The sequence below is a fragment of the Haliotis cracherodii genome, unplaced genomic scaffold, assembly GCF_022045235.1.
Source record: "Haliotis cracherodii isolate W230 unplaced genomic scaffold, xgHalCrac1.p SCAF_6, whole genome shotgun sequence".
Classification (NCBI taxonomy): Eukaryota; Metazoa; Mollusca; class Gastropoda; order Lepetellida; family Haliotidae; genus Haliotis; species Haliotis cracherodii.
This window is the reverse complement of record NW_027266319.1, coordinates 57,487,722-57,501,140: the sequence shown is the minus strand read 5'-3', so window position 1 is coordinate 57,501,140 and position 13,419 is coordinate 57,487,722. Positions and strand designations below refer to the sequence as shown.

General features: G+C 42.7%; 1 protein-coding gene across 1 annotated transcript; it reads right to left on the bottom strand.

The window, feature by feature from the left end:
• Window positions 1–6,767: 6,767 nt before the first annotated feature.
• Window positions 6,768–11,354, bottom strand: LOC139446159 (uncharacterized). The gene is made up of 6 exons (XM_071227458.1): window positions 11,302–11,354; window positions 10,590–10,642; window positions 10,117–10,232; window positions 8,671–8,841; window positions 7,087–7,133; window positions 6,768–6,873 (listed from the first exon to the last, which is right to left on the bottom strand). Exons 2-6 carry the CDS (start codon window positions 10,628–10,630, stop codon window positions 6,847–6,849), a joined length of 402 nt encoding a protein of 133 aa, XP_071083559.1. The 5' UTR covers window positions 10,631–10,642; window positions 11,302–11,354; the 3' UTR covers window positions 6,768–6,846.
• Window positions 11,355–13,419: the final 2,065 nt, after the last annotated feature.

Here is a 13,419-nt window from a genome sequence, read left to right as displayed (position 1 = left end):
CCGTTACTCAAATCAAATGTGTCTCCTCTGGTGAACTTTACATACCAATGTTTTTACAGACTAGACCTGTAATATATTTTATATAGGTTTTATATGTTAGTGCTAATACGTTCCATTTCAAAACCCTAGACGACCCCCGGTGAACACATGTTCATATCCGCCCCCGCCTCCCACTTGATTGAAATCCAAATGTAGTATTATGTAGACAGGTACAACCCAAGTTAACCGCTGACTAACACCCAAGTTAGCCTTACTTCGTTAACCAACGATAGCACATATTAACTGATTTACGGGTTACTTAAGTTGACCTCAGTTGTCCATACATTTTTTTCTTCTTTTTGTTTTGTTTTCAATGTTGTCCACACTTATATTGACCCCTGGGGTGCGCTACTCTGGTAAGCCGCTCCAAGTGACGTCATCGTAAAGCTAATTAGTCTCATTTATTCATTCAGTCATGAATAAAGGCACTTTAATGAATATAATTAACTCCTTATTAGTAGTATATATGTACTCAAATCTTAATAAATTCTATTTCCCCCGTGGGAAATCCTGGTTAGGTGGTTTGGCCCCGGCAAGCTCTGATATAAGCTGGTCGTACGAGGCGACTAAATGAATCGGTTGGTCAGACTTGGTTACTTGTCAAATTGCGTCTCATCCACTATGTCGGCGTGGGAGTGAGTGAGTGAGGACGTTGTTCATAGTATCAGCTATTGGTTTGCCTGGTCCAGACTCGATCATTAACAAGCTGCCGTCATATACTTATATTTCTATGTTAACAACATACGCACTTTAAATCACGCACGCACGCACGCACGCACGCACACACGCACGCACGCACGCACGCACGCACGCACGCACACACACACACACACACACACACACACACACACACACAAATAATAATAAAAATTGAATATGTCATGTCCTGAAAAAAATGTGTTGTGAATAAAATAATTGATCGACTCCAACTTCCACAGAAAAAATGGGTGTTTTGAATGAGTAAGTGAGTATGGTTTTACACCGGTTTTAGCAATGTTTCGGCAATATCACGCGTGGGCTTTGCACATAGTACCCATGTGGCGTGTTTTGAAATATAGTGACCCTGGCTATCAAGGCCGTAGTCAAATAAAATATATAAAATTCAAATAAAACTGTTTTCTATAAAAAAAAATCCAAGGGGGCAACTGCCCCCCTTGCCCCCCGACTGGCTACGGCACTGGCCATATAATATGGAACAGTGACCCTCTCTGTATAATATATAATGGTGGGTCTCTAAGAAATGCGTTTCTTTAGCATGCCCTTTCTATTCTGGTATACCATCGTACCTCGATTACGCTATTAGAAACTTTCAACATCGATCAACGTGACACAGCTGACAGGGAGCATGGGTGATCAAATCGTCTATTGAGGGCGCCGCAATTCCTTGTGCAGACATCCATGCACGTGCTCGAGGCAAACGTCCGATCCAGTTTCACCAAAGAAAACCAGTAGAGAGCTACCCAACTATGGAATATGTACACACTTTAAATAGTGAGTGAGGGAGTATCAGCAATATTTTAGCAATATCACGGCGGTGGACACCAGAAATGGGCTTCACGCATTGTACCCATGTCGGGATTCGAACCTGGGTTTTCGGCGTGAACTTTAAATAGAAAAAGCCACACAAACTACAAACAAAGACACAATCCCCATAGGGTTTGCATCGTAATGACAAGAACCCGGCACACTTTCAATGAAACCAAACACAGTAAGTCTCGCGACCCGTGAAGATCCTGGTAGAAGAAGTCTTCAGCAACCCATTCCTGAAGGCGACTATGCTTGTCATAAGAGGCAACTAACGGAATCGGGTGGCCAGGCTCGCTGACTTGGTTGATGCGTGTCTTCGCATCCCAATTGATCATGCATGATGGCAATCACTGGATTGTCTGGTTCAGACACGATTATTTACTGACCGCCGTCATATAGCTGAGTATTGCCGACCGCTGCGTTAAACAACAAACAAACAAACAGTAAATCTCGCAAGGCGTCACCTTCCACAGTTTGGAAGCTCACTGCTGGTTTTCTTTGGTAGGCCTGTTATATGTCACTTCGAGATTCCCTCACATATCAAGCCGACATGCTTGAAACACTGTTCAAACTGCAATTAACCAACTCACTCACTCACTCAACCACTCACTATCATACAGCATGGGCGGATACAGAGGGGGTGCGGGGGTGCGCAACCCCCCCCCCCCCCCCCCCCCCTCCTTTTTATTTCGAAAAAAATCTTTTTTTCTGTATAAATTACCACCAAAGAATAGACACACACACACACACACACACACACACACACACACACCGCCCCCCCCCCCCCCCCCCCCCCCCCTTTTTTTAAAAATAAAGCTGTATCCGCCCATGTACAGCTTAATATTTCTTAATATAAAGGTAGTCCCTTTCAGGGCAATCGAAGTAGGCCTTTTATATAAGAAATATAGAGTTACCTGCCTTGGCGTACAGATACGTGACCTCACATGAGTGGCCCCGGCTTAAAAATACAAGGCCATGCACTAATCTCTCTACACACAGGACGAATAGCCACCTTAAAAAGTTTAACTGCGCACTTCGTCCATCGTGTTACTGTTTATTTGATGTTTAACGCCGCACTCAACAATATTCCAACTGTATAACATGACAGCATCAGTGATTATAATACAAGGCTTTTGTCAAATAAGAAGTGATGTATTAGATCTGAATATAACGGTATATACTAAACAGTTGTTTATTGTGTGTGGAAGGTGCAATCACCTGTAGCATGTCGTATTAAGGAGAACAGTCACTTCCAGTAAACTTTGATTATCATAGAGGTCAAAACATTTCGATTGTAAATTAATAAATAAATAAATGATTGCTTTTTTTTGGATCATGTTATCCCAAAATGTGGTCTGTGTCATCGAGAGTCCAACAGCTTCGAATGTACTCATGCTGTCGACCACTGGTTGGCCTGGTACAGACTCGACCGTTTACAAGCCTTCGTTAAACTTATAGCTGTATATGCTGAGTCACCTTCCCAACATAAAATCTCAAACCAGAAACCTATGATTGTGGGCTCGAATCCTGGTTCGCCCCGATTATGTTTCTAGGTTTGTCAGCACCCTACCCGTGCTCGTGGTTTCACTGAAGTGGTAAACGTCTGAGACCTGCATTACTTCGGGCTTTCCTCCCATATTAAGCTGACACGCCGCGATATAACTGGAATACTGTTAAAAGCGGCTTTAAACCCAACTAACTCACTAACAATATAAATCTAACCCGCGAACACCCAGATCTTTAGCAACCCATGCTTGCCGTATGTCTGGTCCAAGCTCGATTTTTCACACACCACCGTCATACAGATGTAATATTGCTGAGTGCGGAGTTAAACAAAGAACAAAACAAAATCTAATATAAAACTGCGTTACTGTGGGAGGGGAGGCGTGTTCATTATTGGTGAATGACAGTTCACACGGCTTACCAGGGCACTAACCTCACAATGCACCAACACACACGTCGATCATGGGAATAAACTAACTGAGTAATAACGGTACCGGTGATGGCTGCCTGGCCTTCTAAACACCGAGACATTCATGTTATCAACGACCACCTGTTATATTCTTACCTGTAGCTCGATCTGTCGCCAAGAAAAGGACAGTTTACCGGTGACCTGTCGCTTATCAGCCGTTAGATATTCCGCGAGTAGGGTATTGAATTCGCTAACGTCCCAGTTTTCATGCACTCTCCGACACAAAACTTCATCCTCGGCCTCTAGTGGTTAACCATGTAAATATTCACCCTGTTTGGGTCATTTCGTAATAGTATTATAGTTCCAATGTGAGGATGAATATTTCTACTTTTAGAAAAACACTGAAAGTCCAAACACATGTGAACGTTACAGATGCATTATTGTTAATAACATTTATTGCACGTACTGTGTATGTACAACATGTTTCCTGGCTATACAAACACTATATCATGAATGCACAGGCGAGTCCTCATACAATCGGGAATATATTAACGCTATTCCAGCCTAAATCAGTTTGTAATCCAACAGCTCTGTACACCACTGAGTAGCTAGTGGTTAAAGCATTCGCCTGTCTCGCCGAAGGTCTGAGTTCGATTCCCTACATGATGGTTACAATATGTAAAGCCCATTTCTGGTATTCCCCGCCCTGATGTTGCTGGAATATTGCTAAAAGCGGCGCAAAACCGCTCATTCAACATGGAACTGGACATAACTCCGATTAACTTTATTCTGTTTCTATTGGCGGCTTTCGTTTCCCTTCTCAACTGGTTCAGTACGCCCTGCGTCGAGTTTAGATAGGTGGTGCGTTATCTATGAGCTGGCTGTGAGTACATCATTGTATAATGTCACCACTGTTGGAGTGGCGCGTGTTATCTGTGCAGGTTAACGATGTCTCGCTGTAGTCACTGACCCAGCTTATAAATGGGTCAGTTTATTTAATGGCTATACATAATATGTCGGTGTCCAAGGGTCAAGGTTGTTCGCTCGGAATCACGAGAAGTATGTTCCGACAGTATGGCCTTATACCATCTGTGATACGTGGGCTGGCTGAAAAGTTCTAAGCCTAAGTGGGATATCGGATTGAAACAAACTTTTGCCACCAACAAGTACGATACTTTATAGACATAAGAACTGCAACTGTAGTGTTATTATTGTCTTTGTACCAGACCATCTTGTGAACCTAAACATTGAAATCATTGTGGGCATCTCTCATGAGAGGGTTGAGCACATTATCACCAACGAGTTGGGAATAACAAAAGTTTCTGCAAGATGGGTGCCAAAGCTCTTGACAGCGGATCAGAAACGGGTCAGATTCCTGACGTCCCGTGACAATTTATGCCGTTTTGAAGCAGATCCCGATGATCTTTTGGCCCGGTTTGTAACCATGGATGAGACCTGGATTCATCACTTTCAACCAGAAACCAAAAATCAGTCAAAACAATGGAAGCATCCGGAATCCCCCCCCACCCAAAAGAAAAAAAAGAAGCCAAGTCGGTTCCTTCTGCTGGAAAGAAGATGGCGTCGGTCTTTTGGGTATTCTGCAGATTGACTGTCTTGAAAATGGCTAGACTATCAATGGAATATATTATGCTGACCTACTGAGACAGTTGCGTGAAGCTATCAAAGCTAAACGACGGGGAATGCTCACTAAAGGAGTCCTGTTCCACCAAGACAATGCTCCTGTTCACAAATCGGTGGTTGCCATGTCAGCGATCCATGATTGTGGCTTCGAACTCATTGACCATCCCCCTTATTCACCCGATTTGGTCCCGTCAGACTTCCACCTGTTTCCCAAAATGGAAAAGGAACTAGCCAGCTGAAGAAAATTTCTTCTTGACCGTCATCCAGGCCTTGCAGCATCGCTGGCAAAAGTGTGTAAACCTGGAAGGGGAGTACGTGGAGAAATAAGTGAAAACCATCCACTTGGTACAGGTCTTTCACAGTTAGGCTTAGAACTTTTCAGCCAGCCCTCGTAACAGCATGAGTGCCTGAACATACTTCGAGATTTTACAGATATATTCCCCGTGGTGATCCCGATGTTCCCAGTATCCCGGCCTACACTCGAAGATTCGGGTTAGAATTGACATTCAGTAACCCATGGTGACTTAGAGGTGACTAACGGGATCGGGTGCTCGCTGACTTGGTTGATGCATGTCATCGTACCCCAATTGCGTGGATCGATGCTCATGATGTCAATCACTGGATTGTCTAGTCCAGCCTCGATTTTTTACAGGCTGCCGACATGTATCTGGAATATTGCTCAGTGCGGCGATAAACAACAAACAAACAAACAGTATCCCGGCCAATACTTGTCATAAGGGCCAACTAAATGAATATCGAGGATGGAACAATGTACGACCCGGCTGCTTGTGCATCATTGCACTCCCGATGTCTCAAGCCTACAGAATTTAAAATTTTTGAAAACTGATCACCCGAAGTCATTCTCTAACGAAAAATCCCAGCAGTCGCCCATCACAACCACCACCCCGAGGTCAGTCGATCCTCAGTTTAGTGGGAGGCCCTGTCTGCAGCGTTTCTCATCCCACCATCGGGTCAAGTGCTCCGGCTAAACTACATACATGGCGAACCCCTCCAGCCTCTAGAAAATGAATAGTGAATTACACGCACTACAAACAGCCTACGTTTTAGTATAGTTTACTATATAGAGCGTAAAACAATCCAAATGCCATTTTAAGCTCACCCTGACAATTAACTGTTTGGCGATAGTGAGACAAGCTTGACTGAACACCACAAATTGGGAATCAGGTACGCTTAGTCGGGTTTTTTAAATCAATTACAAAATACTCCATACCATCTGCCATCTGCAACTTTCATGAAAGTTCCGTCTATGCAAGAAATCATGCAATATCTTCCAGTCTTGTGCGAGTCGTTTGGAATTCTTCGATCCGTCTGAGAATTCTGAAATGTCCCCTAATTGATTTCGAATCCGCGGATGCTAAGTTAATCAATATCGGTGCAGATCCCAGCGACCCTGTGTCGATATTCACCCTGTCCCGACTTAATAACGCAGGGATCTGTCACTCTTGCCGTGTTTAATGTTTGATCGCTGAATTGAGGTGTTAAATGATCTACTACAGTACTGAGCGAAAATAACTCACCCAATAAGCGATCCGCTTTAGCTAAGACGCCCGGACATCTTCGGTGAAAGGGTTATGATTTAAATCAGGTAAAGATACACGTTTCTATTAAAATTTGACAACCTTCAGTATGAAATTCGCGTTTATTGAACAATTTCATTGGGTTTCTGATTGTTTAAAAAAACAAACGAACATTTGGCGTCGTGATGTTTATTGGTTGCTTCCGTGGTGGAGACGCTGAAACAAATATAGGTCATCATGCTTTAAATAGATTACTTTTGCGTTGGATACGTCAATTTTATTTAGTCCTGTATGGGGACCACCGAAAATATATCGAGTTCGAGACAAGCGTATTTCGAGACAAGGGGGAAAATGTCGGGCCTTAAACGATATACTAGTATGTATCAAGTTAACGAGTTTTCTTTGAATAAAAAGTAATAACGTTCTTACGTGGTGAAGATAACCTTCAAACTCAGCCTTGTCCACCGAACCATTTGCTGTAAAAATATTGTCAAATATGTCAATATAAAACTGTTTAGTGAGTGAGTTTGGTTTGAGGTCGCTTTGAACATTGTTTTAGTTTCTTTGAGAGGCATGTAGAAGTTAGAGTACTAAGTAAGGATAAGATATATGGATGAACAACTTCTTTATTAATAAAGATATTACTTAAATATTTTAGTTATACCACGGTGTGTGATGCATGTTTTAGACGTTGGCCACCTTGGTGAGTGAGTGAGTGAGTGAGTGAGTGAATGAGTGAGTGAGTTGGGTTTAACGCCACTTTTAACAGTATTCAAGTTATATCGCGGCGTGTCAGCTTAATGTGGGAGGAAAGCCCGAAGTGATGCAGGTCTCAGACGTTTACCACTTCGGTGAAACCCACGAGCACGGGTATGGTGCTGACAAACCTAGAAACATAATCGGGATCGGGTGGTCAGCCTTGCTGACTTGGTTGATGCATGTCATTGCATCCCAATTGCATGGATCGATGCTCATGATGTCAATCACTGGATTGTCTGATCCAGATTCGATTATTAAAGTCTATTAACAGACCGACGTCATATATAGCTGGAATATTGCGGAGTGCGGCGTTAAACAACAAAAAAACAAAACAAACAACGACATATACGTGTATATGTGGACAAACGTTACGGAGTAAGGGCCAAATAAACTTTTGTTGCATCTTTCTATTTTTACGATATTCCGTCACACCTATTTAACCTCAGTCAATACCTATACCTTTAATTTATACTCAGTTGTATACAAGTGGCAGCACAAACGTCGCCGTACCGGAATGGCTGCGCAGTGTGTGTGTCGTTATTGTGGCCAATCAAACAATTACACGTCACGATTCATCTGAACATTTACCAGCCTGTGTACCATGTCTGATGACCTAATACCGAGCTAGATATTCTTTTACAGGACCAAACAGGGATTTCATGACAAAATGTTCGCGAGCAGCTTAAGCGTGTCGTAATCGGGGGAGTGAGTGGGTGACTGTAAACTGGTTTTTGTTCCCTGCTCTTAGTTCTTTTATCTCGTGTGATAAGAGTGAGTGAGTGAGTTGGGGTTAACGCCGCTTTTAACTGTATTCCAGTCATATCACGGCGTGTCAGCTTAATGTGGGAGGAAAGCCCGAAATTATGCAGGTCTCAGACGTTTACCACTTCGGTGAAACCCACGAGCACGGGCATGGTGCTGACAAACCTAGAAACATAATCGGAGCGAACTGGGATTCGAACCGACAATCAACGGTGTTTGGCGTGTCCAACGGACGAACTCTGCAGAGCGAATTGCGGCACCTTAGACTACTAGGCCCCCTATACAAGAATACATGAAGCTAATGATCGGCTTCATTAATATAGTACTCGTGCATGTGGGAATAGGACCAACGTATTCGGCGTGACGCACGGGCGCTTAAACCAACTGGCTACTTCGCCGTGCAAGACATTTATAAGGGGCATATGTTTCGCTGTTGCGATAAGACCCATCTCCATAAAAGATTTATTAAACCTATTTTACTCATGTACTGACCGTCGCCGTCGAATGCGTTCATTATTGACTTGATCCCGGCGTCGTCAAGGGTGATCCAACGGCGGTGTCCGATGTCGAAGGCGTGGAAGAGGCTCACGGCGAAGGGGTGCATGTGGTGGTTCCGGTTGGTTGAACAGTGGAAGAACTCAGCCTCCGTCAAACGCTTGTCAGCTGCAGTGAAAATGCAACAGCTAAAGGAAATCATCGAGTGATACCTTAAGCTGGAAGACTTAAAGTATCACGTAACCTAAACTCGTTAAAATGGCATTCCCTTTCTGCACATGACACTAGTGTTATAATTATAACCGTTAGTTGTGTAGAAAAGACACCATCTCGTTAGATTCCATAATGTAAGCTTAGAAGAAGCTCTGCTACCTTTTAATACATGCGCGCACACGCAAACCCACTCGTACATGCATCTTCAGGTATCACTAAATACGTATCTTTACAAGTTTTAGGACCAACGGGAAACTTTAGCACATCCGTTCATAATATGTTTTTTTCTGGGAAATATATGTTTGGTATGGGAATCCAACCGATACAAAATATCCGCTAGACTTTCATCCGCTAGACTTTCAAAACTGTTGTTAAATAATTTATAAAGGAACCAAAGGACGTTCTCCATTTTCAGATACTACAATAACCTAGCCTTGCCAAACATTATAGACTTGCATGGGTAAAAAAAGAAAAGAAAAAGAAACGCAATACGGATATTGTTGGCCATAAAAGCAAAAGTAGCGGACCAAGAGGTGCAAAATGAAGAGGTTTAATGTGTTATTGACTAATTGCCCGGATCAAAATAATCACAAGGACATGCAAACCATTAGCCGGGAAATACGTACGATTTGGAAAAACGCACCCAGTGCATTAAAAAAAAGGTGTTTGCAGCTTCAGACTAGATTATCTCCCTTCATTCTTAAAAGCTTTTGTCTCAGTTGAAGCTTGGCGATGTTGAGTTGAAACTCTATAAAGTTGAACTACACTGCTGCTCCACTTTTGATAGAGAACACTATGTACAGTGTATATTTAACTATATGTGGCCAATCTGATTATTCTCATCAAAAGTTGAGGAAATGAAGTGCATTTAGCAATATTTCAGTAATACAGTAAACTATGGTTATAACGAACACGGTTATAACGAACTAACGGATATAACGAACTAACATTTTAGTACCGTCTATATGCTGTAGTTCTGTTGTATATAAGCTTATAACGAATTACGGTTATAACGAACTAAAATTAGTAGTCCCTTTGAGTTCGTTATAACCGTAGTTTACTGTATGACCATAGGAGACATCAAAAATGGCTGCACATATTGTATCCATGCTGGGAAACGAACCCATGTGTTCGGCGCGAGGAACCAACGCCTCAGTCTACCCCACCACCATATCATTGTAGTTATATGAAAGGACTTCGTTTGAGTACTTTGTATTATTGTATACGTACAATTAATGTCACAGCCGACGAGATACGTCATCATCTCGTTGTTGGAGATACTGCCGTCACGATCTTCGTCCTTCAGCAGAAATAGACGGTCTGTTGCGGATTCGATAGAAGCATAGCTGACAACGAAAATGGCCAGAAAATATTCACTATTTTGAGGATAATTTAAAAAAAAATAATTTCCGCATGCATCCAATGCTATTTTCATTTTTTTCTTCATTTGGAGAAAAAGAATTACTTGTAAAATAATTTGTGAAAGGATTCATTTCCCCATGAATAGATACAAGAGTTTTTTCACTTTTTCTTTATAAGGACCTACAAAGTTGGTACTATATTTTTAAAAAAAGACGGTACTGGAAATTCCGACGAACAAATGGTGTATTATTTGAGTTATAAGTCTCTGGCTGTCAGTGTATGGTGCAGACGCTTGTTTTATACCCAGTAGAATCTGGATGTACTGGAACAGAAAAACTCACCAGAGGGCTACCCCCAACAGAAGGAAACTCAGAGTCAACATGGCGGACAGGTCCTGAAACGTAAAATTTGACTGAGCCATGGAAGTATTGGCCCGCCCGCCCGCCCGCGCAGACGCACAGATTATGTTTCTACATGAAGGTGAGCTCCAGAATATTCATGTGCCGGTAGATGTCGTTTAATATCGGGCCATTAGGACTCGAACCCATCCACAGGTGAGTGTGGAAATTACGAAGAATATTCACAGTGCGTACTTTCTTATTCCCATTTTAACTGATGTCATCATGGTTCCAACTACAACAGATTTGACTAAGCGGATTTACCAACGTTGTTCCAAGGGACAAGCTTATGATTTGTGACTCATATCGGTCTCTGGATGTTCGCTATGAGAAAACCCGGCCGGGCAATACCATCTGGCTGAAGCAGTGTATCGACACAAGAATTAATTATTTATGTTTTCTTTTACGCGGGAGTGGGTTTAATAAAAATCAACCGTTTTGAACAGCCTTTTGAGAGTCGGTCTGTTTAAAACGTGATACCGTGATAATTATTGCAAACTGTCGAGAATCCAGAATAGAATCTCAGAACACCAATTTATTGTCTAGCTGGCGCGAGAATAGATAAAATGTATATAATGGATGGCAGTATAATGTATATCATTTTCACGTCATGAGCGTTCAATGTGTTAATTAAGTGGAGTGTTCTCGAACTCACCTGCACTACGACGTCGACAGCAGTGAAAAAAGACAAGTCGAGTCTTATCTCTGTATCCAGTGCTCTTATGATAACTATGGAACTTGTCACGTGTAACTGGAGAGGTATTTTCTTATCAAACGACATTACTACAACACTTGATTCGCTATGAAACGGCATCTGGGTGAGTATTTGCGGTCAATCCGTTTAGCTCGACGCCTGGAAAACATTTGTCTGGAAAACATTTGTCTGGAACACTATTGTATCTTTGGCTGGATCCCTACTGTATTTTAGGCTGGAACTCTACTGTATTTTAGGCTGGAACGCTTCTGTATCTTAGGCTGGGGCAATATTGTATCTTTGGCTTGAACCCTACTATATCGTAGGCTTGAACACAACTGTGTATCTGGCTGGAACCCTGCTGCATCTTAGGCTGGAACACTACTGTATATTTGGCTGGAACACTACTGCATCTTAGGCTGGAACACTACTGTATATTTGGCTGGAACACTACTGCATCTTAGGCTGGAACACTACAGTATATTTGGTTGGAACACTTCTGTATCTTAGGCTGGGACAATATTGTATCTTTGGCTTGAACCCTACTATATCGTAGGCTTGAACACTACTGTATATTTGGCTGGAACACTACTGTATCTTAGGCTAGAACCCTACTGTATCTTAGGCTGGATCCCTACTGTATCTTAGGCTGGAGCACTACTGTATATTTGCTTGAACACTACTGTGTATTTGGCTTGAACACTACTGTATCTTAGGCTGGAACACTACTGTATCTTAGGCTTGAACACAACTGTATCTTAGGCTGGATCCCTACTGTATCTTAGGCTGGAACACTACTGCATCTTAGGCTGGAACACTACTGTATATTTGGCTTGAACACTTCTGTATCTTAGGCTGGAACAATATTGTATCTTTGGCTTGAACCCTACTATATCGTAGGCTTGAACACAACTGTGTATCTGGCTGGAACCCTGCTGCATCTTAGGCTGGAACACTACTGTTTATTTGGCTGGAACCCTACTGTATCTTAGGCTAGAACCCTACTGTATCTTAGGCTGGATCCCTACTGTATCTTAGGCTGGAGCACCACTGCATCTTAGGCTAGAACACTACTGTATATTTGGCTTGAACACTACTGTATCTTAGGCTGGATCCTCACTGTATCTTTGGCTTGACCACAACTGTATCTTAGGCTGGAACACTACTGTATCTTAGGCTGGAACACTACTGTATCTTAGGCTTGAACACAACTGTACCTTAGGCTGGATCCCTACTGTATCTTAGGCTGGAACACTACTGTATATTTGTCTGGAACATTACTGTATCTTTGGCTGGAACACTACTGTATCTTAGCCTGGAACACTACTGTATCTTAGGCTGGAATACTACTGTATTTTAGCCTGGAACACTACTGTATCTTAGACTGGATCCCTACTGTATCTTTGGCTGGATCCCTACTGTATCTTAGACTCGAACACTACTGTATCTTAGGCAGGATCCCTACTGTATCTTAGGCTGGATCCGTACTGTATCCGTACTGTATCTTAGGCTGGATCCCTACTGTATCTTAGGCTGCATCCCTACTGTATCTTAGGCTGGATCCCTACTGTATCTTAGGCTGGATCCGTACTGTATCTTAGGCTGGATCCGTACTGTATCTTAGGCTGGATTCCTACTGTATCTTAGGCTGGATCCGTACTGTATCTGTGGCTGGATCCGTACTGTATCTTAGGCTGGATCCGTACTGTATCTGTGGCTGGATCCATACTGTATCTGTGGCTGGATCCGTACTGTATCTTAGGCTGGATCCGTACTGTATCTGTGGCTGGATCCCAACTGTATCTTAGGCTGGATCCGTACTGTATCTGTGGCTGGATCCCAACTGTATCTTAGGATGGATCCGTACTGTATCTGTGGCTGGATCCGTACTGTATCTTAGGCTGGATTTCTACTGTATCTGTGGCTAGATCCGTACTGTATCTTAGGCTGGATCCGTACTGTATCTTAGGCTGGATCCGTACTGTATCTTAGGCTGGATCCCTACTGTATCTTAGGATGGATCCGTACTGTATCTTAGGCTGGATCCCTACTGTATCAGGCTGGATCCCTACTGTATCT

Excerpts from the sequence above, each read along its gene's own strand:
- LOC139446159 (XM_071227458.1), bottom strand. The coding sequence starts at position 10,630 with ATGTTGACTCTGAGTTTCCTTCTGTTGGGGGTAGCCCTCTG. Across the intron at positions 8,842-10,116 it reads CGTCGGCTGTGACATTAATT|CTGACAAGCGTTTGACGGAG; the intron begins GTACGTATACAA and ends TTTTCACTGCAG. Across the intron at positions 6,874-7,086 it reads TTGAAGGTTATCTTCACCAC|CGTCTCCACCACGGAAGCAA; the intron begins GTAAGAACGTTA and ends TATTTGTTTCAG.